This window comes from Triticum dicoccoides, chromosome 7B (genome assembly GCF_002162155.2).
Source record: "Triticum dicoccoides isolate Atlit2015 ecotype Zavitan chromosome 7B, WEW_v2.0, whole genome shotgun sequence".
Lineage (NCBI taxonomy): Eukaryota > Viridiplantae > Streptophyta > Magnoliopsida > Poales > Poaceae > Triticum > Triticum dicoccoides.
Window position 1 is genome coordinate 246,665,343 of NC_041393.1, and position 24,011 is coordinate 246,689,353.

A 24,011-nucleotide genomic window follows, 5' to 3' on the forward strand; every position below is an offset into this window, starting at 1 on the left:
CAACCTCCTTGAATAAACGCTTCTGCTTATGGTCTACAAGGGTACATAGACACACTCTCCCCCTCGTTGTTATGCATCTCCATGGATAGATCATTGCATGTGCGTAGAATTTTTTTTGTTTTCCATGCTATGTTTCCCAACAAAGGTAGCACTTGTCCACAATTGGACATCATGTAACAACAAAGAAAGAGCTACAAACTCGTTTGGGGCAAGAGTGGTCAGCCGGTTCATGAGGTTTCGCAAGTAGCCCATAAAGCATGATGTGTGAGACTAGGATGTGCATGTTGGTGGAGTGGGAGTGGGGAGTAGAGGCTCGGGAAGACTTTTTTTGCAGGGTAGGCTTGGAAAGAGTTTGGCTCGAGGTGTGCTATGGAGCCAGGTGTCATACCAGGAAAAAGTTTTTTGGCCATTGTTTGTGAGCACAAAGGTTATGTTTAGTAGTGTGGGTAGCTGGGGTTGGATGGCATTTGTGAGGAAGGAAGGTTTAGGGCAGGAGGCATTGTGTGGTAGGTTGCAAAGGTGTTATTGATCTAACTAAGAAATCCAAAGAAGTTGGGGTGTGGAGCTATGAGTAAGGTATTCGTAGACAAATTTAATTAGAAGGCAATTGTTTTGTGTAGCTAAATCTTCCAAGACCATCAAGTTTCTTAGGTTTGCAAATGTTTTCCCAAACAATCAAGCATTTATGGCTGGAGAGAAGGCAGAATTGAACAACGAACTAGTTTGGTCAGAGGAACGGTCCGCCCTATCCACTCAAAGTCTTGCATTGAATTACAACCATGCCTTATGCACTTTAGCCCGTCCGACAAAACACTACTTTTGGAAGCGACCTCCTCTTGGACATTGAAGATTAATGGTTGATGCCTCCTTCTCGTAAGCTTATGGGTCTGATTTTTCATGAGTGGTTATCGTGATGATTCTGGCAACCTAGTTGTGGGGGCAAATTATTTCATCGGCCCTGCAGCAGATGTTTAAACTGTTGAGGCCATGGCGTTGAAACAAGGCTTGGATCTAGCTGGAAGCATGAGAATTTAGAACTTGATAGTCCACTCCGACTATCTCCAACCGATGGAATGTATGAAAACAGTGCAGGATCCCATTGGTGGCGGCACCATCACAAATGATTGTTTCAACACTATAGTTGATTTTCACAATGTTGTTTTTGAGCACTGTGCTTGAGAAACTGATTGTGTACCTCATGAATTAGCAAGTATAGCTTGGGTTCATTCGCCAGAAATGTGGACGGAGAACCCCCTGATGCTATTGCTTAGGTTGATTTTTGACGATCTATCCTTATTTCAGATGATATAAAGCTCGCCATGAAGGCTTTCCTAAAAACATGTTGTATTCAACCTCTAGCTAAGTTAAAATCTAGGTTCAATATACAAATGGACTAGACCTCTAGTTTTAATAGTCTATCCACCACTCTCTGCTTGACTCCCATCAATCCAGCCGGGCTATGGGTTGCCAGCCGCGTCGGACTCCCCTATCACGACGACAAGGTAAGCCACCACCTACAACACTACTCCCAAGCGGTTTACGTCGGTCGGGGCCGCAACGTGACTCCATGGGAGGGAACTCACCCTGCAAACATCACATATCAAAACGGGCGTTGTCCATCGGTCTAATCCGACAACGGTGAGGAGACTAGAGTGGTGGAGGAGAGGAACAGGGGTGGCAGCTAGGTCGCCCGTGACGTGGTCCTCTAGAGCTACGCAGGCGATGTTATGTGATGAGATGGACAATATCGTGTCTTGATATCTTCTACTATATACCCCTATAAAATCAGAGCGGAGAACCAAATCCACCCTACCCATAAATTATCCCTGATTCTACTATCCATGTCGCTCTCGTGTTTAGCACCAAACGTGTTTATAGCACTAAAACACCTGACTAATCTCAGCCATCATATACCCTGTAAAAGCACAAAGAGTGGAGAACCAAATCCACCCTCCACTCATGTGTTTATCACCAAAGATGTTGATCTCGGCCGTCAAAATATGTCAATCTAAAGACCCGACGTTTAACATGGCAAGTAATTACTCCCTCCGTCCTTTAAAGAGTGTATTTCCAACTTTATTGAAGGGTCAAACTATCTCAATGTTTGACCGAGTTTGTGCAAAAATATATCAATGTTTATGAAACCAAATAGGTATATGATGAAAATATATTTTATCATGAATCTAATGCTATTAATTTGATGGCATAAATGTTGGTGCATTATTGTATAAATACGGTCAAACATAAAAAGGTTTGACTTTCCAACAAAGTTGGAAGTACACTCTTCAAAGGACGGAGGGAGTATCTCTTAATAGCTATCCATATTTAGGTCTCATGGTTATCTTCCTGGATCTATCTGCTCTCTACGCAGAACAAGACTTTCTTTTGCGAGAGTAAGCAGAACAAGACTACACTTAAATTAAAAAATATATAGAAGAATACTCTCATGGATCAAGAATATATTCTTATAGGATATAAGAATTGATTTTTTAAATAATATTTTTATCCATCCAATGTGGAAGATGGTCTAAATCTTGTGATCATAAATTGTAGTTATTGGTTTAATGAATACTCGCTCCGTTCTAATTACTTGTCTTAAATTTATCTAGATACGGATATATCTAACACTAGTATCTAGATAAATTTAAGATAAGTAATTTGGGGCGTTGATAATATCTTTTATGATGATGTGGGTTGTGACTAATTCAGTTAGATGACTGTGTTGCCAAAGGACGGCGATCCCATTATTTGATTCCTACCCCCAACAAGAACACCGAAATTTTGTCTGGGAGCTGGCTGTACACTAGTGGTATCTGGCCAAGTGCAGAATCACCGCCAACCGCCACGAAACCAAATCCAAAGCCGAGACAATCAGTCGACAGCAATGATGAGCCAGTTAAATCAATTAAATGATCATCACCAAACACGTTAGGCAAAATCAATCCGGACGGCGGCGAGCTGGAAAGCAGGAGGAGCCGAGCTGGAATAAAATCGGCGGCGACCGACGACAGGAGGATTACAGAGGGAAAGCTCGTTTTGGCTTTAAAGAAATCCAAGCCAGTACTCCCTTGCCATCATCATCGCCACCACCTCCCCCGTCCCGTCCCGCTTCTCTTCCCTTCCCCGTCCCATTCCCTTTCCCTCATCGCCGCCGTCCCAGATAGGCAGGTAGCTCCGCTGATCAGGGTCTCTTCCTCCCCCAAGACCATCTGCGCCCCCATCCTCCGTCTGATTCTTGCTTCGCGCCGCCGCGCGCAGCAAAGGTGAGGCTTCCTGACTCCGTCATCTGTGTTACTGTGTATGCCTCCGCCGTGTATGGGCCTGACCGTTTGTGCTAATGTCAAATCTGGTTTCGCTTGAGTCAGGGGCAAGAAGTGAGCAAAAGGAGAAAGTCGATCGGCTGGTCATTATGCGGCGGTGGTTTTGCTGCGCACATGTTGACACACCGTATCAGGAAAACGGGGATGAGTTTCCCAGCAGTCCTGAAAGGGCAAATGGTACGTCTGTTCTTTACTGGAAGAGCATGCCCTGCTTCGCGAGTCTGAACGTATAAATGAGTTTCTGACTGACTGACACATCATGCTTCCACACTTGTACATGTTCAGTTGTCATTTCTTATAAAGGACTAATGCAAATACTCCAGCAGTTTGTACTATTAGGAATTGATACCAAGGGACTGCGCGAGTAATTCACCCCTGCTAGCTTATAGAGCTTTGGGCATACTTGTCTCACTTGCAATCGGTTTTGGGGTTATTGATTTCCCTCCTACCATTATGATGGAAAACAAGTTTTTTTATTTTATAGTACGTATAATAGCGATACACAACTTTGTTGGGTACATGCATTGCTAGCTGTATCTAGCAGATAGTTGACTGAAACAGGCAAGCTGTACTGTCACATGGTCTAGACTAGTCTAACTAATACAATTATTCAGTCATCAACGTCAAGCTTGAAGTTCCTTCCTCCGTGGCTATCTGTAACTACCAATTAGACTGTCTTTTTTGGTGACTAACATGACAGTCTATTATGCAAGGTCTTCGAGGAAACTTGTCTGGTACAGTTGAACGGCATTGATCAGCTGATGGTTTTTGCTGATTCAGTTATTCAGTTGAACTATTGCAAAGTTCAGTTATCCAGTAGTTCATGATAGTTATGGAAGGAAGGAGTAGGTGATATCATATATCTTTTTGTCAAGCGTAGGTGATAATATATCAGCGCATTCTGCATAATATCTCTCTGTGTCTCTGCATTCTGTGTTTCTGCTGCTGGCACCATATCCATTTTAACATATGGGTTTCAGGTAATGGTTTTACTCAAATTGGTGATCATGGAAAAGCACCTCCCTCCATTGAAGTACCTGAATTGTCATTTGATGAACTGAAAGAAAAGACGGATGATTTTGGGTCAAAAGCTTTGGTTGGTGAGGGTTCGTATGGAAGAGTGTATTATGCTGTTCTAGAGAACGGGACACATGTGGCTGTGAAAAAGCTTGATACTTCAGCAGACCCTGAGCCTGACAATGAATTTATAGCGCAGGTATGGTTGCTGGGTATATAGCTATCTGCAAATGTAATTATAAGTTATCTACAAATTTTATTGACCAATTGTTATGGGCCTTTTCCTTCTTTGGTTATAGGTCTCCGTTATTTCTAGATTAAAACATGAGCATTTTGTTGACATGCTTGGGTACTGTCTGGAAGGAGATCAACGCTTACTGGCCTACGAATTTGCTACTATGGGTTCTCTACATGATATTTTGCATGGTACTTATCTAGCAGACACATAAGAGTTATCATAAAGCTAATTCAAGGTTTTATGTATGTCGATTCCGTGCATCCTGCCATCAAAGCTACACGTATATAACATCGTGCATATTCTTTTTGAAATTTTGCTCTTTCAACAGGGAGAAAGGGTGTTGCTGGTGCACAGCCTGGCCCAGCACTTGACTGGATGCAAAGGATCAACATTGCTGTTGATGCTGCAAAAGGGCTTGAGTATCTTCACGAGAAGGTCCAGCCTTCTGTAGTCCATCGGGACATACGGTCGAGCAATGTACTTTTGTTTGAGGACTACAAAGCTAAAATTGCAGATTTCAACCTTTCAAATCAATCGCCAGATATGGCTGCTCGTCTACATTCTACTCGTGTGCTTGGAACCTTTGGATATCATGCTCCCGAGTAATTATTTTGACTTATATATCTGAAATATTTTCCCTAGTTCTGTATAATATATTTTTGATTGTGGTCCTGAGTAATAATCTGTTGGGGGTTTCACCAAATCATCACAGTAAGGCCTTGTTCGGTTGCGTGTAAATCCGAGTGGATTGAAGGGGTTTGAGGAGGATTTAAACCTCTTCTATGTCAAAATATGAACCAATCCTTGCCAATCCCCTCCAATCCTCTTGGGGAGAGGATTAACCGAACAAAGCCTAAGAAAGAATTCTAGTGAACTTCAGTTTTGTGTTTTGCAACTGAAGTTTCTTTAACACTTAATATTTAATATTTAGGTACTGAATAGATATGGCAAACTATAGTAATCACCTGATTCCAACACATAAGCGGTGTCCTATGCCATGCAGGTATGCCATGACTGGCCAACTGACACAAAAAAGTGACGTGTATAGCTTTGGGGTTGTTCTTTTGGAGCTCCTAACTGGAAGGAAACCAGTAGATCACACGATGCCAAGGGGACAGCAGAGTCTTGTTACCTGGGTATGTATGCATTCACTTCTTCTGTTCACCCTATTATTCAACAAGATTCTGCCCTCAAAGGGGAAGAGCTGTCATTTCTTTGTCTGTGGTGTTGTCCTGATGGAGGTCGATTTATAGAGGCAATAATAATAGACTCAATAAGGCTGAGGCTAACAGCCCCATTCTCACAGGACATAAGCTGTAATATATTTATGCTCAACTTCAACCCCCTTGTGTTTTCTGGCACTAGATGCAATAATGCATGCTTCTATAATTCCATATAACATATTTGTTCTGGATTATGTGTAAGCAGTTCTGCACATATCTGGATAACTTTGTTGTTTGGCACGTCAGTAAAGTTTTTACAATGTTTCGTGTAATTTATAACCAGGCAACACCAAGGCTTGGTGAGGACAAGGTAAAACAATGTGTTGATCCAAGATTAAACGGAGAGTACCCTCCAAAAGGAGTTGCCAAGGTATACCTTCCTCTCTCCTCCCTAACGCATATGCTGATATGCGCTTGTGAAGCACCATTTTTGTACACATCTATATGTGTATCATTTTGTGCTAAAAAGGAAGCTATAGATGGCCAACAATTACAAAGCCACTCAAAGTGGCTGCGGCCTGATGAGAACAACACTATGTACATGCTTAATATATCCAAAGATGGTTTTTATTTAGGAAGTGGATGGACATTTCTCAACTTTGCTCAAATATTCTTCAACTTTGTGCTAGGGAAAAACTGCATTGCGAGCTCTAGTTTTTCTTTCTTTGAGGAATGGGTGGACATTTCTGATTTCTTAGCTTTGATACAATCTTCAAGTTGCCATGAATTGTTAGGGAAAATCCGCATTGCTTGAACTAGAATTGTGAAATTCTAACATATCAATGTTTTATTTACTATCTGTGCAGCTCGCGGCGGTGGCAGCGCTCTGTGTGCAATACGAGTCTGAGTTTAGACCTAGCATGAGCATTGTAGTCAAAGCATTGTCGCCCCTTATTATTAATAAACCTCAGCAGCAACCGGGAGCTCCAGACACGCCTTCAGATACTTGACAACATGTGCAATGCGAGGTTCATGTAAAGTGCTACCAATTTTCCTCGGTGCGTCATTTTGATGCAACTTTGCCACCTGTCTATATGTTGTCTTGATCAGGTTGTATATCTTAGAGAAATAAAATAACACATTCTTATGGATCACCCTGTAGGTTGCCCTGGCAGGTACTGCTTGCCCATATTTCTTGTGGTCATCGAGGACTACTGCAGTTAATTGTTTTTTTTTGTGTCCTTTTCACTCCTATACCTGTATTCTTTTTTCTGTGTTATGTGTTCTTCAGGCAGTAGCTGATGCTTCCTTTCACCTTGTAATTGGGTTGCTCATACTTCGATCTCAGTGGTTAATAATGCCTTAATTCTTTGAGTTTGTATTCTAGTGTTTATAGATTAAAATGCCACAAGTGCTAATGCATGTTTGTTGAGTTTTTTTTAATAGAGTTTAGATTCTCTGCCCATGGAATGTTCACTTCAGTAAGCTTTTCTTGCCTATGTTCACTTATAATAACTAGTCTTAGTATTCAGAATCCCCGCAAAAAATAAGTCTTAGTAGTCAGAAAATTTTCTTGGTGAGAAATTTGTTAAATTTTAATATTACTAGGTTTTGTTTCCAAAACACTGTACTTCCTTCAGGCCTTGAATAGGCCCGCACTATGCTCACGGCTGGTGTTGTTTAGGTCTGGTAATTTGTACTTGCCTGCCATACAGTTCTTTTTGCCTGTTCATGGTATTTTCAATTCCTGCATGACCCAACCTGATGGATTGTAAACGTAGACGATCTGTCGCGACGCAACATGTACTTCAGACGCCGTGAAAGTGAAACATGTACTCTGGTGCAATTTGTACTCCTCATGAAGTGCAACTTGTACTTCACGCACATGCAACATATGCTCCATGTTGCTAACATATACTCTGCCTGGCGCATCATCCGCGCACTAGAGTATGTGTTGAGTGCGCATGGAAATAAAATCACGAGGGTGGGTCTGGCTGGCGCGAGCGAACCAACCCGACAGAGGGAGCCCCGCGCGCCCGCGAGCGCAACACATCCCCCTCATGTCGCAACCGAACCAGCCCGGTGTGGGGTGAGGATCCCGACAGGCGGGTCTTACCTCTCCTTCGCGCGCGGGACAATGCGCAAGACGCCGCACGTGAGCGCGGCCAAAATCGCCCCATGATGGTGGCTTCTGAGACGGGTCGCCTGGGTGTGCGTTGTTCGGGCAGATCGTACGACACGAAGAGCCCACGAGATGCCCTGCGGCACGCCACCGCGCAATGGACGGGGCAAAGGAGAATCTCGCCCGCGGAGATGTCCGGGAGGCGGACACTCCAGTATCCTTTACAAAAGTAATGATGCCCCAACATCTGTAATAGGTGCCCAATAATAAGGCACAACCACTTTTGGGGCCAAAAAAGTGCTTTGCCCTATATGCAAATAGATTACTTTTAATTTGTAGCACAACCAAAATAGGGCACCATGTGTTACAAATATGCGACATCTGGGTGGTTGGAGTAAAACAAATTTGCAACCTCACCACCATCGCGCCGTTGCCGCCACCAAATCGGCTGAATCCGCACCCCACTGCACGCCGCATTCGCCATCGGATCTGCCTCCCTTGGTCGCCGCCCGCCGCGCCGATCGAATCCGCCCATGCAACCCTATTTCACGGTACCACCTCTGCACCACGGCCGCAGCGGCACTCAATTCGGCCGCCACCCGAAACCACCCGTCCCCACTTGACGCCGACCCACCTCTGTGCCACTGTCGTCTTGTCCTCATCCTCATCGCCGCATCGTCGCCATACCTGCGTCGCCGCAATACCGTTGAAACTCAAGTCCAAGAGCAACACCGGCTTGAAGAGGGCGCAGGCGCGTGGCTCTGGCCACTTAGAGTTGAGTTCCAATGCGACAATCGTCGCTACTGGCTCGACATGTTCAAGACGGCAGACATCACAACGCGAGCCTACGAGATCGCCGCTTGGCGGCTCGGCTGGCCGCGAGAGGAGCTCAACTTCTCATAGATCGCAACCCGAGAAGATGCGGAGTTCATCGGTCTGCCAGTGACCATTATGCCGGTCTATGAGGAGAAGAAGAAAAAGAGCAATGCAGAGGCCATGACGATGTTTGCGTGGGAGAACTCACAATATGTCCAGCACGAGACCGAGTTCTTCTGGAAGCGAGACCACGAGAAGAGGAAGACGATGAAAAAACAAGACGAGGTTGTTCCATCACCGGTGATCAACCTTTCGTCAAAGGAGGAGGAGTTCACCTCCGATCAAGAGGAGATCCTGGCATATTGGGACTCGGTCGACACCAACTATGTGTCAGGCGAGTAGAGTAGTAGTGACATTTTATGTTTGAACAAGTACTATGGTGAAATTTTATGTTTAGCGTTTAACAAACCATCAAACCGGAGGTCATGGCCCTCTTTGACGAGTTCTTCTCTGGGACCATGGACCTTGGGCACCTGAACTATGGGATCATTACCCTCATCCCAAAGGTTCCTGGGGCCTCAGACATCCGCCAGTTCCACCCGATCAACGTGATTAACGTGATCTTCAGGATCCTGGCCAAAGGGTACGCCAATAGGGCGACTGAGGGAGTCCTGGACTAGGGGGTATCCGGACAGCCGGACTATCATCGTCAGCCGGACTCCAAGACTATGAAGATACAAGATTGAAGACTTCGTCCCGTGTCCGGATGGGACTTTCCTTGGCGTGGAAGGCAAGCTTGGCGATACGAATATGTAGATCTCCTACCATTATAACCGACTCTGTGTAACCCTAGCCCTCTCCGGTGTCTATATAAAGCGGAGGGTTTTAGTCCGTAGGACAAGACAACCATTACAACAATCATACCATAGGCTAGCTTCTAGGGTTTAGCCTCCTTGATCTCGTGGTAGATCCACTCTTGTACTACCCATATCATCAATATCAATCAAGCAGGAGTAGGGTTTTACCTCCATCGAGAGGGCCCGAACCTGGGTAAAAACATCGTGTCCCTTGTCTCATGTTACCATCCGCCTAGACGCACAGTTCGGGACCCCCTACCCGAGATCCGCCGGTTTTGACACCGACATTGGTGCTTTCATTGAGAGTTCCTCTGTGTCATCACCGATAGGCTTGATGGCTTCTTCAATCAACAACAACGCCGTCCAGGGTGAGGCTTTTCTCCCCGGACAGATCTTCGTGTTCGGCGGCTTTGCACTGCAGGCCAATTAACTTGGCCATCTGGAGCAGATCGAAAGCTACGCCCCTGGCCATCAGGTCAGGTTTCGAAGCCTAAACTTCACGGCCGACATCCGCGGAGACTTGATCTTCGACGGATTCGGGCCACAGCCGAGCGTGCCGCGCTGTCACGATGGGCATGATTTAGCTCTGTCGCTGAACAGTGCCCTGGAGGCCGCACACGAGTCCGCTCTGACCCATAGTTCGGAGCAGGCCGCGCAGACCGAGGACGGGTGGCTGGACACCGCCTCGGGAGCTGCAACTTCACGGCGATGGAGCCGAATACTGACCTTGTCCCTTATAAAGCTCGCGACTCCGAGGCGCCGGACTCCTTGCCGGACTCCGAACCTCCTGCGCCCCTGCCAATCGAATCCGATTGGGCGCCGATCATGGAGTTCACCACCGCGGACATCTTTCAGCACTCACCCTTTGGCGACATCCTAAATTCGCTAAAGCATCTCTCGTTATCAGGAGAACCCTGGCCGGACTGCGGTCAGGATGGTTGGGATGCGGACGACGAAGAAATTCAAAACCCACCCACCACCCACTTTGTAGCCACTGTCGACGACCTAACCGACATGCTAGACTACGACTCCGAAGACATCGACGGTATGGACGACGATGCCGGAGACGATCAAGAACCAGCGCCTACAGGGCACTGGAAGACCACCTCGTCATACGACATATACATGGTGGATACCCCAAAGGATGGGGACGGCAAAGAAGCAGCGGAGGCGGATTCTTCTAAGAAACAGCCCAAGCGCCGACGTCAGCGGCGCCGCTCTAAATCCCGCCACAGTAAGAATGGAGATTCCGACACCGGAGATAATAACACCCCAGAGAGTGCCGAAGACAACCCCCTCCAGCCAGATTCAGCACAGGAGGACGGGGAAGCCAGCCCTCGAGAGAGAGTGGCAGACGAGGAGGATGAGGACTACATGCCTCCCTCCGAAGACAAGGCAAGCCTCAACGACGACGAATTCGTCGTGCCAGAGGATCCCGTCGAACAAGAGCGCAGGCTTATCGCCACGGCAAATAGCCTAAAGAAAAAGCAGCAACAGCTTCAAGCTGATCAAGACCTGCTAGCCGACAGATGGACCGAGGTCCTCGCGGCCGAAGAGTATGAACTCGAACGCCCCTCCAAGAGCTACCCAAAACGCAAGTTGCTCCCCCGACTAGAGGAGGAAGCATACAAACCTTCATCACCAGCGCACAATACGGAAGACCGACCACCCCGTGGTCGTGACAGAGAGGCATCTAGGCCCTCCATCAGGACCGTACCCCGGCACCGCTCAAAAAGTACGAAGCCACGAGGGAATGCGCCGGACTTGCGGGATATATTGGAGGACAAGGCAAGACAATCCAGATCTATCTACGGATCACGTGGGCGCCCCACGACCCACGACGACTACCGTCGCGCCGGATACAGCAACTCCGGCCGGGCCGAACATAGCAGACAATGCTCTCTCGAGCTACATCGTGATATTGCTCAATATAGAGGCGTCGCACACCCACTATGCTTCACAGAGGAAGTTATGGATCATCAAATCCCTGAAGGGTTCAAACCCGTGAACATTGAATCCTACGATGGCACAACAGACCCCGCGGTTTGGATCGAAGATTATCTCCTTCATATCCATATGGCCCGCGGCGACGATCTCCATGCCATCAAGTATCTCCCACTCAAGCTTAAAGGACCAGCTCGGCATTGGCTTAACAGCTTGCCCGCAGAGTCAATTGGGTGCTGGGAGGACCTGGAAGCCGCATTCCTTGACAACTTCCAGGGCACATATGTGCGACCACCAGACGCCGATGACCTAAGCCACATCATTCAGCAGCCAGACGAATCGGCCAGACAGTTCTGGACACGGTTCTTAACAAAGAAAAATCAAATCGTCGACTGTCCGGATGCAGAGGCCCTCGCAGCCTTCAAACACAACATTCGCGACGAGTGGCTGGCCCGGCAGCTAGGGCAGGAAAAGCCGAAATCCATGGCAGCCCTCACATCACTCATGACCCGCTTCTGTGCGGGAGAGGATAGCTGGCTAGCTCGCAGCAACAACCTCAGCAAAAATGCTGGCAGTCCGGATACTAAGGACCACAATGGCAGGTCACGTCGAAACAAAAACAAATGCCGCGTTAATGGCGATAACAACGAGGATACGGCAGTCAACGCCAGATTCAGAGGCTCTAAACCCGGTCAGCGGAAGAAGCCATTCAAAAGAACTACTCCGGGTCCGTCCAATTTGGACCGAATACTCGACCGCTCTTGCCAGATACATGGCACCCCCGAAAAGCCAGCTAATCACACCAACAGAAATTGTTGGGTATTCAAGCAGGCAGGCAAGTTAATTGCCGAATACAATGACAAGGGGCTGCACAACGACGACGAGGAAGAGACCCGGCCGCCGAACAGTAGAGGACAGAAGGGTTTCCCCCCACAAGTGCGGACAGTAAACATGATATACGCAACCCATATACCCAAGAGGGAGCGGAAGCGTGCACTTAGGGACGTATATGCGATGGAGCCAGTCGCCCCGAAGTTCAATCCATGGTCCTCTTGCCCGATCACTTTCGATCGAAGGGACCACCCTACCAGTATCCGTCATGGTGGGTTCGCCGTATTGGTCTTAGACCCAATCGTCGATGGATTTCACCTCACTAGGGTCCTGATGGACGGCGGCAGCAGCCTGAACCTGCTTTATCAGGATACAGTGCGCAAGATGGGCATAGACCCCTCAAGGATTAAACCTACAAAGACGACCTTCAAAGGCGTCATACCAGGAGGCCAATTGTACAGGCTCAGTCACACTGGAAGTGGTCTTCGGATCCCCGGATAACTTCCGAAGCGAGGAGTTAATCTTCGACATAGTCCCGTTCCGCAGCGGCTATCACGCTCTGCTCGGACGAACCGCATTTGCAAAGTTCAACGCGGTGCCGCATTATGCATACCTCAAGCTCAAGATGCCAGGCCCTCGTGGAGTCATCACGGTCAACGGAAATATTGAACGCTCCCTCCGGACGGAGGAACACACAGCGGCTCTCGCGGCAGAAGTACAGAGCAGCCTCTTAAGGCAATTTTCGAGTCCGGCCGTTAAACGACCGGACATGGCCAAACGCGCCCGGAGTAACATCAACCAAGACCACCTGGCACATTCCGAGCACGCGTAGCAATGCGGCCCCAACCCCAGCCCTTGCATGATTGCAAGACCAGCTCTTCGCGTACATCATTACGCCCTAGAGATACCATGGGCATAGGGGGAGGGGCACGACCACGAAAGGCCCAGAGTGCGGCTTAACCACACCAGGGGCTCCCAAGTGTGTCACTCTTTTTCTTCTTTTTTTTCTCCACAGGACTCCGCTCATCAGAGGCCCTGTCCGGCAGTAGATCTGCCGAACTCACGATGCAACAGCCAGGGAAGGACAAAGGCTACGCCGAACACTCAGGTGGTCTCCATTACGAGCATTAAATTTGTTAAATACACCATTCCGCAGCCTACCCCTGGAGGGAGACACTTCTAATAGTCCAACCCTTGCTTACCGCACTATTTGTATCGCTCTGCACTCATGGCAGAATCTCTTGAGTAAACAATGCATCACTCTTTGTTTATAATTGCATTTTCTTTTTTACATATATGTTCATTAATGACATCTTGCACCCGTACATTTTGGTACGGCAGAATACACCAGGGGCTTGTGTTCCCCGCATTATGGTGTAATAAGTCCGAACACTTTCACAAGTGCGGCACCCCGAACTTATAGCATTATATGCATCGACTCCGAATCATGTCTTGGGTCAATAGTTGGGTTTGCCCGACTCCCATGTTTTGGTACCTTACGTTCCGTTCTGTCGGCTAAGGTAGCACTGGGAGAACCACTGCGATTGCGCCCCGGTTGAGCTGGGCGAGCGCCTCAGTGGAGAAAGCTAAAACTGGCTGTCATGATAAGGCGAGAGACTGGTCGCTGTTCGAGAGGTCTTTTCGAGTCCCTAAAGACTTATGCCGCTTTGAGCGAGGAACCGGCTGTGTCCGGCCTAGGCGTGGATAGCGCCCCGAACTCGGTCTTCTGAATACTAGGGGCTTCGCCGAAATTTAAAATTATAGAATTCTATGGCTAAGTGAGAGTGTTCAAGCATTATAAGTCCGGTTGCCTTGTTCGTTGCGTTGAGCGCCTCCCTAGATGGACCCAAAAATGGGAATAAGAGTGCTCAAGTTTATCCTGAACACCCCAGCACTCGTGGCATGGGGGCTGAAGCCGACGACTTGCCATCTCTCAGATTTAATAAACGGCCGCACAGAAGGTAATATTTTAAATCAATAAGCGTTGCTTAGCGCATATGAACAAAGTTTTCATCGCACATGATAACACATTGCGAGTTTACTCAATAATTACATCTCTGGGGCACTCATCCGCAATCTTGCGGGCACCCTTCAGGACAGTCTTATAGTACATCTCGGGCGTACGATACTCCTTGCCCACTGGCGGCGCGTCAGTGATAAGCCTCTCCGCATCCAGCCGGCCCCAATGCACCTTTGCGCGGGCAAGGGCCCGACGGGCACCTTCAATGCAGGCGGAGCGCTTGATGACTTCCACCCAGGGGCACGCATCCACCAGCCGCCGCACGAGGCCGAAGTAGCTCCCAGGCATGGCCTCTCCAGGCCACAGCCGGACTATGAGGCCCTTCATGGCCTGCTCAGCTACCTTGTGGAGTTCGACCAGCTGCTTCAGCTGGTCGCTAGGGGGCACCGGATGTCCGGCCTCAGCGTACTGAGACCAGAAGACCTTCTCCGTTGAGCTCCCCTCCTCGGCTCGGTAGAATGCGGCAGCATCAGACACACTGCGAGGCAGATCTGCAAACGCCCCTGGAGAGCTCCGAATTCGGGTAAGTAACAGGTAATTTACATTAACATGCTTGCTTTGCATGAAAAATGCCTTACCCGCCGCTATTTTCTTCACATCCTCAATCTCCTGGAGGGCCTTACGGGCCTCGGCCTTAGCGGCTTTGGCACTTTCAAGAGCCGAGGCAAGCTCGGACTCTCGAGTCTTTGAGTCGCGCTCCAAACTCTCATGCTTTTCCATGAGAGCCTGGAGCTCTTGCCACACCTCCGCCACCCGCGCGTCCTGCTTCTCTCGCTCCGCTCGTTCCGCGGCCGCATTGCGTTCGACCGCGGACACGGCCTCCTTCAGGGTCGCCACCTCGTTCGTGGCCCCTGCAGTACCCATGTTATCCTTGTTATTTCTATCGCAACCAAAATCCTTTTCTGTAAGGTACAAATTTTAAAGTGGTGTTACTCACCTTCTTTGTCCTCGAGCTACTTCTTGGCAAGGCCGAGCTCTTGCTCGGACCGCTCGAGGTCCTGCTTCAAAGCACCGACCTCCGCAGTCAGTGCGGCGGAGGTCAGCAGCACAGCCTGCAAACCCATATTGACATAATTATTAGCACTCCTGCGTATATCTTTTTTAGATCCTCAGTCCGGTTTTTCTTTCCGAACACCGAACCGAGCATCAGGGGCTACTGTCTATGCGGTATTACATTACATATTTTAAACTTCTTACCTCAAAGCCTGTTAGAAGGCTACTGCAGGCTTCGGTCAGCCCGCTCTTGGCGAGCTGAACCTTCTGAATCACCGCACTCATGATAGTGTGGTGTTCTTCCTCGATGGAAGCGCCGTTAAGCGCCTCCAACAAGTTGTCCGGCGCCTCCGGTTGGACGGAGGCTGCCGGCGTCACGGTCTTGCCCTTCTTACGAAGGGGCCGCCTGCCGGACTCCGGAACCACTGCGGGTTCCGGCATAGAGTCCGGCGCAAAGTCCGGGAGGCTGCCTTGCGGCACCTCCAGAGCCTCCTCTTGATGGGTCCCCTCCTGGGATCCCACCTCGACGTCGTCAGCGTCACGAGGGGTGGAGGCGGTTGGAATGGAATCCACGTCCGACGGAGCCAAGGACCCGCTCGATGAAGCGGGAAGATCATCATCGGCGGGACTACAGGCAGTGTGCGGCATTAGAAGGACACTATGTGACACAAAAGATAAATTATAAATCATTCAGGAATCCGGATACTTACGATCTTGCCGGAGGCCTGGCCCTTGAGGGCCACTCTTCGTCGCCAACGTTGGCGTTGGCGGAGCTGTCCGGGGGAAGGGTCCTTCCCCTCTTGGACCCTTCGGCCTCCCCCGTTGGGGAAGCCTTCCTTTTCCTCTCTCCCTCCTCTGGGAGAGAGTCCTCTTTCTCCTCCTCGTCTTCGGGGTAGGAGTCCGCCTTGGAGCCATCGGACGATGAGTCCGATATCACCTGGCACCGGGAACTTCTTCGGGTTCCCGTGGCCTTCTTCTTGGCCTTCTTCTCCGGCACCACATAAAGTGCCGGGACTAGCAGCCCCGTTAAACGGGCGTCCGCTGGGTCTTCGGGAAGGGGAGCCGGACAGTCTACCTGTCCGGACGTCCTCTGCCAGTCCTGTCAAAGGCATTGGGAGTTTTAAATCCCGCATAGAATTAAACTATGAAAGAAAATAAGTGTCCCATAGAGGATAACAAAGCTTACCTCGCCGGCCGGGCGCTTGGTGCTGAATCCGCGGTCTTCCGTTGCGGATGCGGGGGCTTCTCCGCCCTTGAATAGCACCCTCCAGGTAGCTTCGTACATCGTGTCGAAGAGCCCGCTCAGGGTCTGGTGCTGTGCCGGATCGAACTCCCACAAAGTAAAGGCCCGCTGTTGGCAGGGGAGAATCCGGCGGACGAGCATGACCTGGATCACATTGACAAGCCTAAGCTTCTTGTTCACCAAGGTCTGGAGACAGGACTGGAGTCCTGTCAGCTCCTCCGAACTGCCCCATAGCAAGCCCTTCTTTTTCCAGGAGGTGAGCTGCATAGGGGCACCAGATCTGAACTCGGGGGCCGCTGCCCATTTAGGGTCCCGCGGCTCGGTGATATAGAACCACCCCGATTGCCACCCTTTGATGGTTTCCACAAAGGCGCCCTCGAGCCAGAGGACGTTGGGAATCTTGCCCACCATGGCGCCTCCGCGCTCCGTCTGGACGCCTTTCACTACCTTCGGCTTGACGTTGAAGGTCTTGAGCCACAAGCCAAAGTGGGGCCGGATGCAGAGAAAGGCCTCGCACACGACGATAAACGCCGAGATGTTGAGGATGAAGTTCGGCGCCAGATCGTGGAAATCCAGGCCGTAGTAGTACATGAGCCCCCAGACGAAGGGATGAAGTGGGAAGCCCAGTCCGTGGAGGAAGTGGGGAAGGAATACGACCCTCTCATGGGGCCTGGGGGTGGGGATGAGCTGCCCCTCGTCGGGCAGCCGATGCGCGATGTCGCTGGAAAGGTATCCGGCGCCGCGCAACTTTGCGATGTGCTCCTCCGTAACGGAGGAGGCCAACCACTTCCCTCCCGCTCCGGACATGACTGGAGGAGGTTGAGACGAGATGTGCGGACTTGGGCGCTGGAGCTCGAGTGCGCAGAGATGGATAAGCAAAGGAGGAAGAAGGCGTAGGTGAAAAGGTGGATCCTTATCCCCTTATATATAGGCAGACGAAGACTATGCGTCCCCACCGGCCTGGTAAAACTCGCTTATCTCCCAAGCGCCACCATCAATGGCGCGGTTGAGTTACCCACGTCCGTATTGATGGGAATCCCGAAATAAGGGGAACACGATCTCTGCTTCGACAAGACGTGCCAAGGAAACCGCTTCGCTAAACGCGCTGAGGTGGTATAATAAAAAACGATTCAAGTAAAGGCTTGGTGGTGGCATGACGTCATGCCACACAACACATCAGCAGATTGAACTTGTGTACATATTATTCTCTCTACGGTGGAATGTGGAAATTATTTTGCAGAGCCGGACACTATCCTGGTGTTCACAATCTTCTATGAATTATTCGGAGGAGGAACCCGCCTTGCAATGCCGAAAAATATGCGCGCCGGACTCATCGTCATTGAAGCCTGGTTCAGGGGCTACTGAGGGAGTCCTGGACTAGGGGGTATCCGGACAGCCGGACTATCATCGTCAGCTGGACTATCATCGTTAGCCGGACTCCAAGACTATGAAGATACAAGATTGAAGACTTCGTCCCGTGTCCGGATGGGACTTTCCTTGGCGTGGAAGGCAAGCTTGGCGATACGGATATGTAGATCTCCTACCATTGTAACCGACTCTGTGTAACCCTAGCCCTCTCCGGTGTCTATATAAACCGGAGGGTTTTAGTCCGTAGGACAAGACAACCATTACAACAATCATACCATAGGCTAGCTTCTAGGGTTTAGCCTCCTTGATCTCGTGGTAGATCCACTCTTGTACTACCCATATCATCAATATCAATCAAGCAGGAGTACGGTTTTACCTCCATCGAGAGGGCCCGAACCTGGGTAAAAACATCGTGTCCCTTGTCTCCTGTTACCATCCGCCTAGACGCACAGTTCGGGACCCCCTACCCGAGATCCGCCGGTTTTGACACCGACAGCGACCCTTCTTGCGGAATCTGTCACCCACCCCAACCAATCCGCCTTCATCCAAGGCCGATTTATTCTGGATGGGGTGTTGGTCTTTCACGAAGTCCTCCACGAAGTTCGATCCAAGCACCACCGCGCAGTGTTCCTTAAGATCGACTGTCATAAGGCCTACGACACGGTCCACTGGCCCTTCCTTCGGGAAGTATTGCTTCGGAAAGGCTTCGACGACCGCTGGGTGACACGGGTTATGCAACTCGTCACCTGCGGCCGGACGACGGTCAACATTAACGGTGAGATCGGGCCCTACTTCCCCACCTTATGTGGGGTTCGCCAGGGTGACCCGTTCTCCCCGTTCCTCTTTAACATAGTTGTCGATGCCCTTGCGGTCATCCCGGATAAGGCCAAAGCCTGCGGCCATATCCGGGGCGTCGTCCCCCACCTTGTGGACGAAGGAGGGGTCTCCCTCCTCCAATATGCGGACGCCACTATTGTCATGGTGGAGGGCTCCGCGTCCGACATCGCCAACCTGAAGTTCCTCCTCCTATGTTTCCAACAGATGTCGGGACTCACCATCAACTTCGACAAGAGCGAAGTGATGGTCCTCGGCTATTCCCCGGACGAAGCTTTGTCCATTGCGGACCGGCTTAACTGCCGCCTGGGCACCTTCCCCACTACCTACTTGGGGGTGCCCATTAGTGACTCCAGACTCACCGTCGCGGATCTTCGCCTGACGGTGACTAGGATGCAGCACAGGGTTGAACCCTGGAGGGGACGCTGGCTGTCGAAAGCGGCTAGGGTGATCCTAATCAACTCCTCGCTTGCTAGCCTTCTCTGGTTTCTCATGAGCTTCTACAGCCTGCATGAGACCCTCCACCAGGAGGTGGCCAAATACCAGTCGAGGTTCTTCTGGGCTAGCGAGGGCGACAAGCAGAAGTACCATATGGTGAGCTGGCTCGACATCTGCAAGCCCAAAGACCAGGGGGGCCTTGGGATCCTGTCTTCCCGACGCATGAACATTGCCCTCCTGACCCGATGGCTGTGGCGTATTGCCAACGAGGAGGGAGGCCTCTAGCTCACCATCATTCGTAATAAGTACCTCCGTGACCAACCTCTTGCCTTTTGCCAACGTACGGGTGGTTCCCAGTTCTGGCAGTCCGTGATCCAGCTTCTGCCCGTACTACGCATCGGCACATCCATCTCTGTTGGCTCCGGAGCCTCGACCTTGTTTTGGTTTGACCGCTGGCTAGGGGACGCCCCCCTGGCGTCGCGTTTCCCAGAATTTTTTGCCATTGCGGCTGACCCTCGGGTCTCTGTCGAGACGACCCTTATTGACTTAGGGCGTCTCGCCTTCCGGCGCCCTTTTGGCCCCCTTGAGGTGGCCGCCTGGGATTCCCTCTTCCAAGACATCGCACTTATACCGATGGACGTGGCGGAGGACCGGGATGTTCTGTCCTGGCGCCTCGAGCCCTCTGGACGTTTCTCCACAAAGTCCCTGTACGGCGCCATTGCGCCCTCGACGGCCCCGGAGCCATTTAGCCTAATCTGGGACATCCGCTTCCCGCTGAAGATCATGATCTTCCTGTGACAATGGATCCGTGGACGCCTCCCCTCTGGGGTTGAGGTCCTCAAGCGTAATGGCCCGGGTGATGGGATGTGCCCCATCTGTGGCACGATTGAGGATGCTAACCACATCTTTTTCTCGTGCCACTCTGCCCAGTTCCTTTGGGCCTGCTTCCGCGAAACGGTTGGCGGACAGTGGTGTAATACCAACTTTCCCGACCTACTTGCCGAGCTTAACGCCTGCCCTGCTCGCTACCGCCATATTAGATGGCCGTGCGTCGGGGTTCTCACCTGGACGCTTTGGAACATTCGAAATAAGCTTGTTATTCAGAAGGTGCCCCTCCGTCATGCGACTGACGCAATCTTCAAATTGTGTGGTTACCTACAGCTTTGGCGGCCGCTTAGCCGCCCCCAGGACCGGGACGTCATCACCGCCCTCCTCTCCAATCTCCGCTCGATGGCGCTCCGCGTGGCTCCCCCGCTGCCGCCTCCTCCACCTGAGCCTGACTAGACCGCCTGGCGGCTTTCTGGTTTGTGGCGTGTGTGTTTTGGTGTTAGGGCTTGTTGTGTTGTGCCCTCAGCATTGACCCTTTCTTGTACTATTTGTCCCTGTGGACCTCTGTGTGTGTGTGCGTGTTTGTGTGTTGGACCTTGTTGGATGCTTGTTGTGCGGTTGGCTTTATAATATAAAGCGGGGCGAAAGCCTTTTTCGGTAAATCTATGCAATATTTGGATGTTTTGTTTGAATTGATCTATGCAATATGCTTTCAAAATAATTAGGTTATATATTGTAGTGGGAGGTCTTTAGTGTTGGGAAATGTTTCAGGTGTTGCAAAATTTGCTTCAACAAACTTTTTCTTGGACCTATTACAGGGGTCACTTATTGGAGATGCTTTTCTTCAAAAGTGATCAAATCTATTATAAAAGTTCAGTAGAAGTACAAAGAATCTCAGACATAATAAAAATTATATCGAGATTCCGAGACAACAAAAGGAACACTATTGCCGCCAGAATGAGCCGCCTCCGCGCCACTGTCACCGCTTCCCTATCGGAGCCGGGTTGATCTTGTCCATGACAGCCGAGAAGTCTTCATGCATGTGCCCCTAAGGACTAGCCCCCTAGAGTCGCCGCCGCCGCCGTCGAACCCTTGCATAGATCTGAAGCACCTGACACCAAATCTTGCCACATGACAAGAAAGTTTAACTTTACCGTCCCAAGAAGATGGCAGAAATCTACGCCGAAGCTCCTTCAACTACGTCCAGACGGACAAACTCAAGGTGGATCGAAGCCTGCAAGACAAAGTTGAAGAAAAAGTGTCGTTTTTCGCCCAAGCGTCGCAACCTAAACCACTAACCGGAGCGAAGGCACCAAAATTCCTCTCCTCACTACAAGCCGCCAGAGCGGCATGCAGTGGCGAGGCGAATCCACAGGCTTGCCGATGAAGTTTTGAGAGAAAAGTTTGCTCTAACCCCCTAGGGTTAGGGAGGAAGTGTGAGAGATGCTCTTAAGCTAGTCATAGCTTAAGGGCTAGTTTTTTTGCTAGCTTTTTTGAGCTTTCAGAATAAGCTGCCTCCAGCTTATTCTAGAAGCCCAACCAAATTTTTTTTAGAAGTCTACAAGTCAAGTCTTAACTACTAGGCTTCTAAAAAGGTAAATTTGACTGGGCTTCTAGAACAGAATAAGCGGTCTCCCGAAAAGAACTGGCCCTGAATGCGCTATGCTCGCGGGAACACGGTGAACAGCTAAAGCTGGTTGTAATGGTATTATCATAGTATCATGCATGCAAACTAGACAATTTTGATGAGGTGTCATAGCATTAAATGAAAAAAGAGAGGGTGTAGTATAATATCATGATACCGTATCATATTAAATGCTATGCTATTTTATGCCATGCATGGCAATAAATAGAGTACTAAATGATACTAATATATGATATTATGCTAGTATCATATGCATGATACTAGTATATGATACTCCCTATTACAACCAGCCTAAAGGAGCAAAATCGCACTCTCGCTTTCCAACACAACTCCCTCGGCAGTATCGCCTAGTGTAGCAGCGCCTCCGTTCCGGCCATGATGCTGCTGCTCGCGCGCAGCCTCCGCTCCCGCGTCCGGCCCCCCCTCGCCTCCGCCGTTAGCGCCGCTCCCTTCTCATCGGTATCGGCGGCCGCGGCGGAGGCAGAGCGGGCGGTGCGGGACGGGCCCAGGAACGACTGGACCCGTCCCGAGATCCAGGCCATCTACGACTCCCCGCTCCTCGACCTCCTCTTCCACGGGGTACATACTCTCTCATCCCCCTTTTCCGTCTGCGTTCCGTTCCAAGTTGGTAATGTCCCCAATTTCCTAGCGGTCTCGCGCTCTCGGCTCTAGATTTGCTGCCAAGGTTGCTCCTTTGCGACCTTTGAACTGGGGCGGGTAGATGAGCAACTCCAGTTAGGCTACTTTTCCTTTAGACATTCGTGTTGCGAGTCACAGTGTGGCCCATTTTGGGGTTAGTTTGCTTGGAGGAGCTTGGAGAGTGCACGCAGAGGTATTGCCTATGGTGGAGTGACTCTTTCTGATTGGTAAACCAGGATTATGAAATATCTGTACACACGTTATCTTTATTAGTACTCTTATTGGCAGTAATACAGATACTATGCTAGAGGCTGCTAGCACCCGCTGGCCCACATCCATGTCCAGCTAACACCACTTGGAATTATTAGATAAATAGTGTTAATCTGCCACCAAACATTCTTTGCGAGTCGGCATGGTGGAAATTAGCTTCAGCGTTTTCACTTTTGAGCCTTTCAGTAGTGGAGATTCCCCATCATTGACAGTGGTGTCAAGTTGAGTGGGATTTCGTACTTGACATCTAATATTTTTTTTTTTGAGAAAAGACATCTAGCATAGGAAGATATTCTCGGTCATGATGGCTAAACAGTTAAAAGTGGCGATTGACACAAAGCAAATTACTAAGTAGCATTGATAAAGTTTTTTGGGGCCTTGTTATGGTGTGGTGTTGCCAGTGGTAGGTGACAACTTTCTTTCTCATTATCTACCAGTTTCAGAATTCTACAGCTTAATTCCCAGAGAAGATTTTAAATCGAATAATGCATAATGTCTACCTGGGAAAATTTTGTCATAAGGATAGTTCTGTCTTCAGGAAATTTTATCTTTTCATTGGCGTGTTCATATTGATCGTAGATGTAAGGTGTTCGTGTTGATAATTTTGTCATAAGGATAATCTATTTATTTACTCTGTAAGCTGTATACTGTACTGAAGGACATTTAGGGAGTATAATCTGGAAATTTTCATCAAAGATTTTACATTCAGGGTATTTGGATGCTTGGGATTGAAGACTGTCAAAAGTATCACCTGTAGGACGATTTATGTGGTGGGAGTGGGTTTATGAATTATGAGGTACCAAAGGTCATATGCTATCTACTTGGAAATCTTATTTGTAAACCCTCAATTGCCCACTATTTGATGGTAGATGGCAGTCAGTAGCAAATTTAGCTGACTAATGCACAAGTCAAGGTGTTAGGTAATATTATTTATTTGATATAAAGCTGTAACAGTTCTGATCAACTTGGTGTGCCACAGCTTGTGAGCATTGTTTGCACCACATGAATCGGTAACCTTGGTGCCTCTGTTTTGATTATATGCAGTTATGTACAAAAGAGACATAAAGGATGATCACTCCACTCATTCAGTATTCTGTTCAGCACATTCACCACCTTTTCCTGTAGTGTCATTTCGATTTATTAACTTTGTTCCTTGTAAAAAGGAAAAAAAATCTTGGTTACCTTGTCTTCAAATTTAACCAGATAATACCGTCATCTTTTGTAGGCTCAGGTCCATAGGAATGTCCATAAATTTAGAGAAGTGCAGCAATGCACACTTCTTTCAATAAAGACTGGTGGGTGCAGCGAAGATTGTTCATACTGCCCACAGTCTTCAAGATACAGTACTGGATTGAAGGCCGAGAAATTAATGAAGAAAGATGCTGTCCTAGAAGCAGCAAAAAAGGTACTGTTCGTGTAACGGTT

General features: G+C 49.3%; 2 protein-coding genes across 3 annotated transcripts in view; both read left to right on the forward strand.

Moving 5' to 3' along the window:
• The first annotated feature begins 2,855 nt into the window (after positions 1-2,855).
• On the forward strand, positions 2,856-7,175 carry LOC119338174 (PTI1-like tyrosine-protein kinase 3). Its single transcript, XM_037610482.1, has 9 exons — positions 2,856-3,263; positions 3,366-3,497; positions 4,301-4,536; positions 4,637-4,763; positions 4,904-5,177; positions 5,579-5,711; positions 6,082-6,168; positions 6,605-6,796; positions 6,901-7,175. Exons 2-8 carry the CDS (start codon positions 3,410-3,412, stop codon positions 6,746-6,748), a joined length of 1,089 nt encoding a protein of 362 aa, XP_037466379.1. The 5' UTR covers positions 2,856-3,263; positions 3,366-3,409; the 3' UTR covers positions 6,749-6,796; positions 6,901-7,175.
• Positions 7,176-22,016: 14,841 nt separating this feature from the next.
• Positions 22,017-24,011, forward strand: part of LOC119337192 (biotin synthase, mitochondrial-like) — a 3,632-nt gene continuing 1,637 nt past the window's right edge. Inside the window, exons 1-3 of one of the 2 annotated variants that reach the window (XM_037609312.1) lie at positions 22,141-22,256; positions 23,296-23,382; positions 23,812-23,991. In XM_037609312.1, the coding sequence (XP_037465209.1) occupies positions 23,371-23,382; positions 23,812-23,991 (192 nt within the window). In that variant the 5' untranslated portion in view covers positions 22,141-22,256; positions 23,296-23,370. Of the gene's footprint in view, positions 22,257-23,295; positions 23,383-23,811; positions 23,992-24,011 lie in introns of both variants that reach the window. The other variant, XM_037609311.1, reaches the window with a different exon arrangement.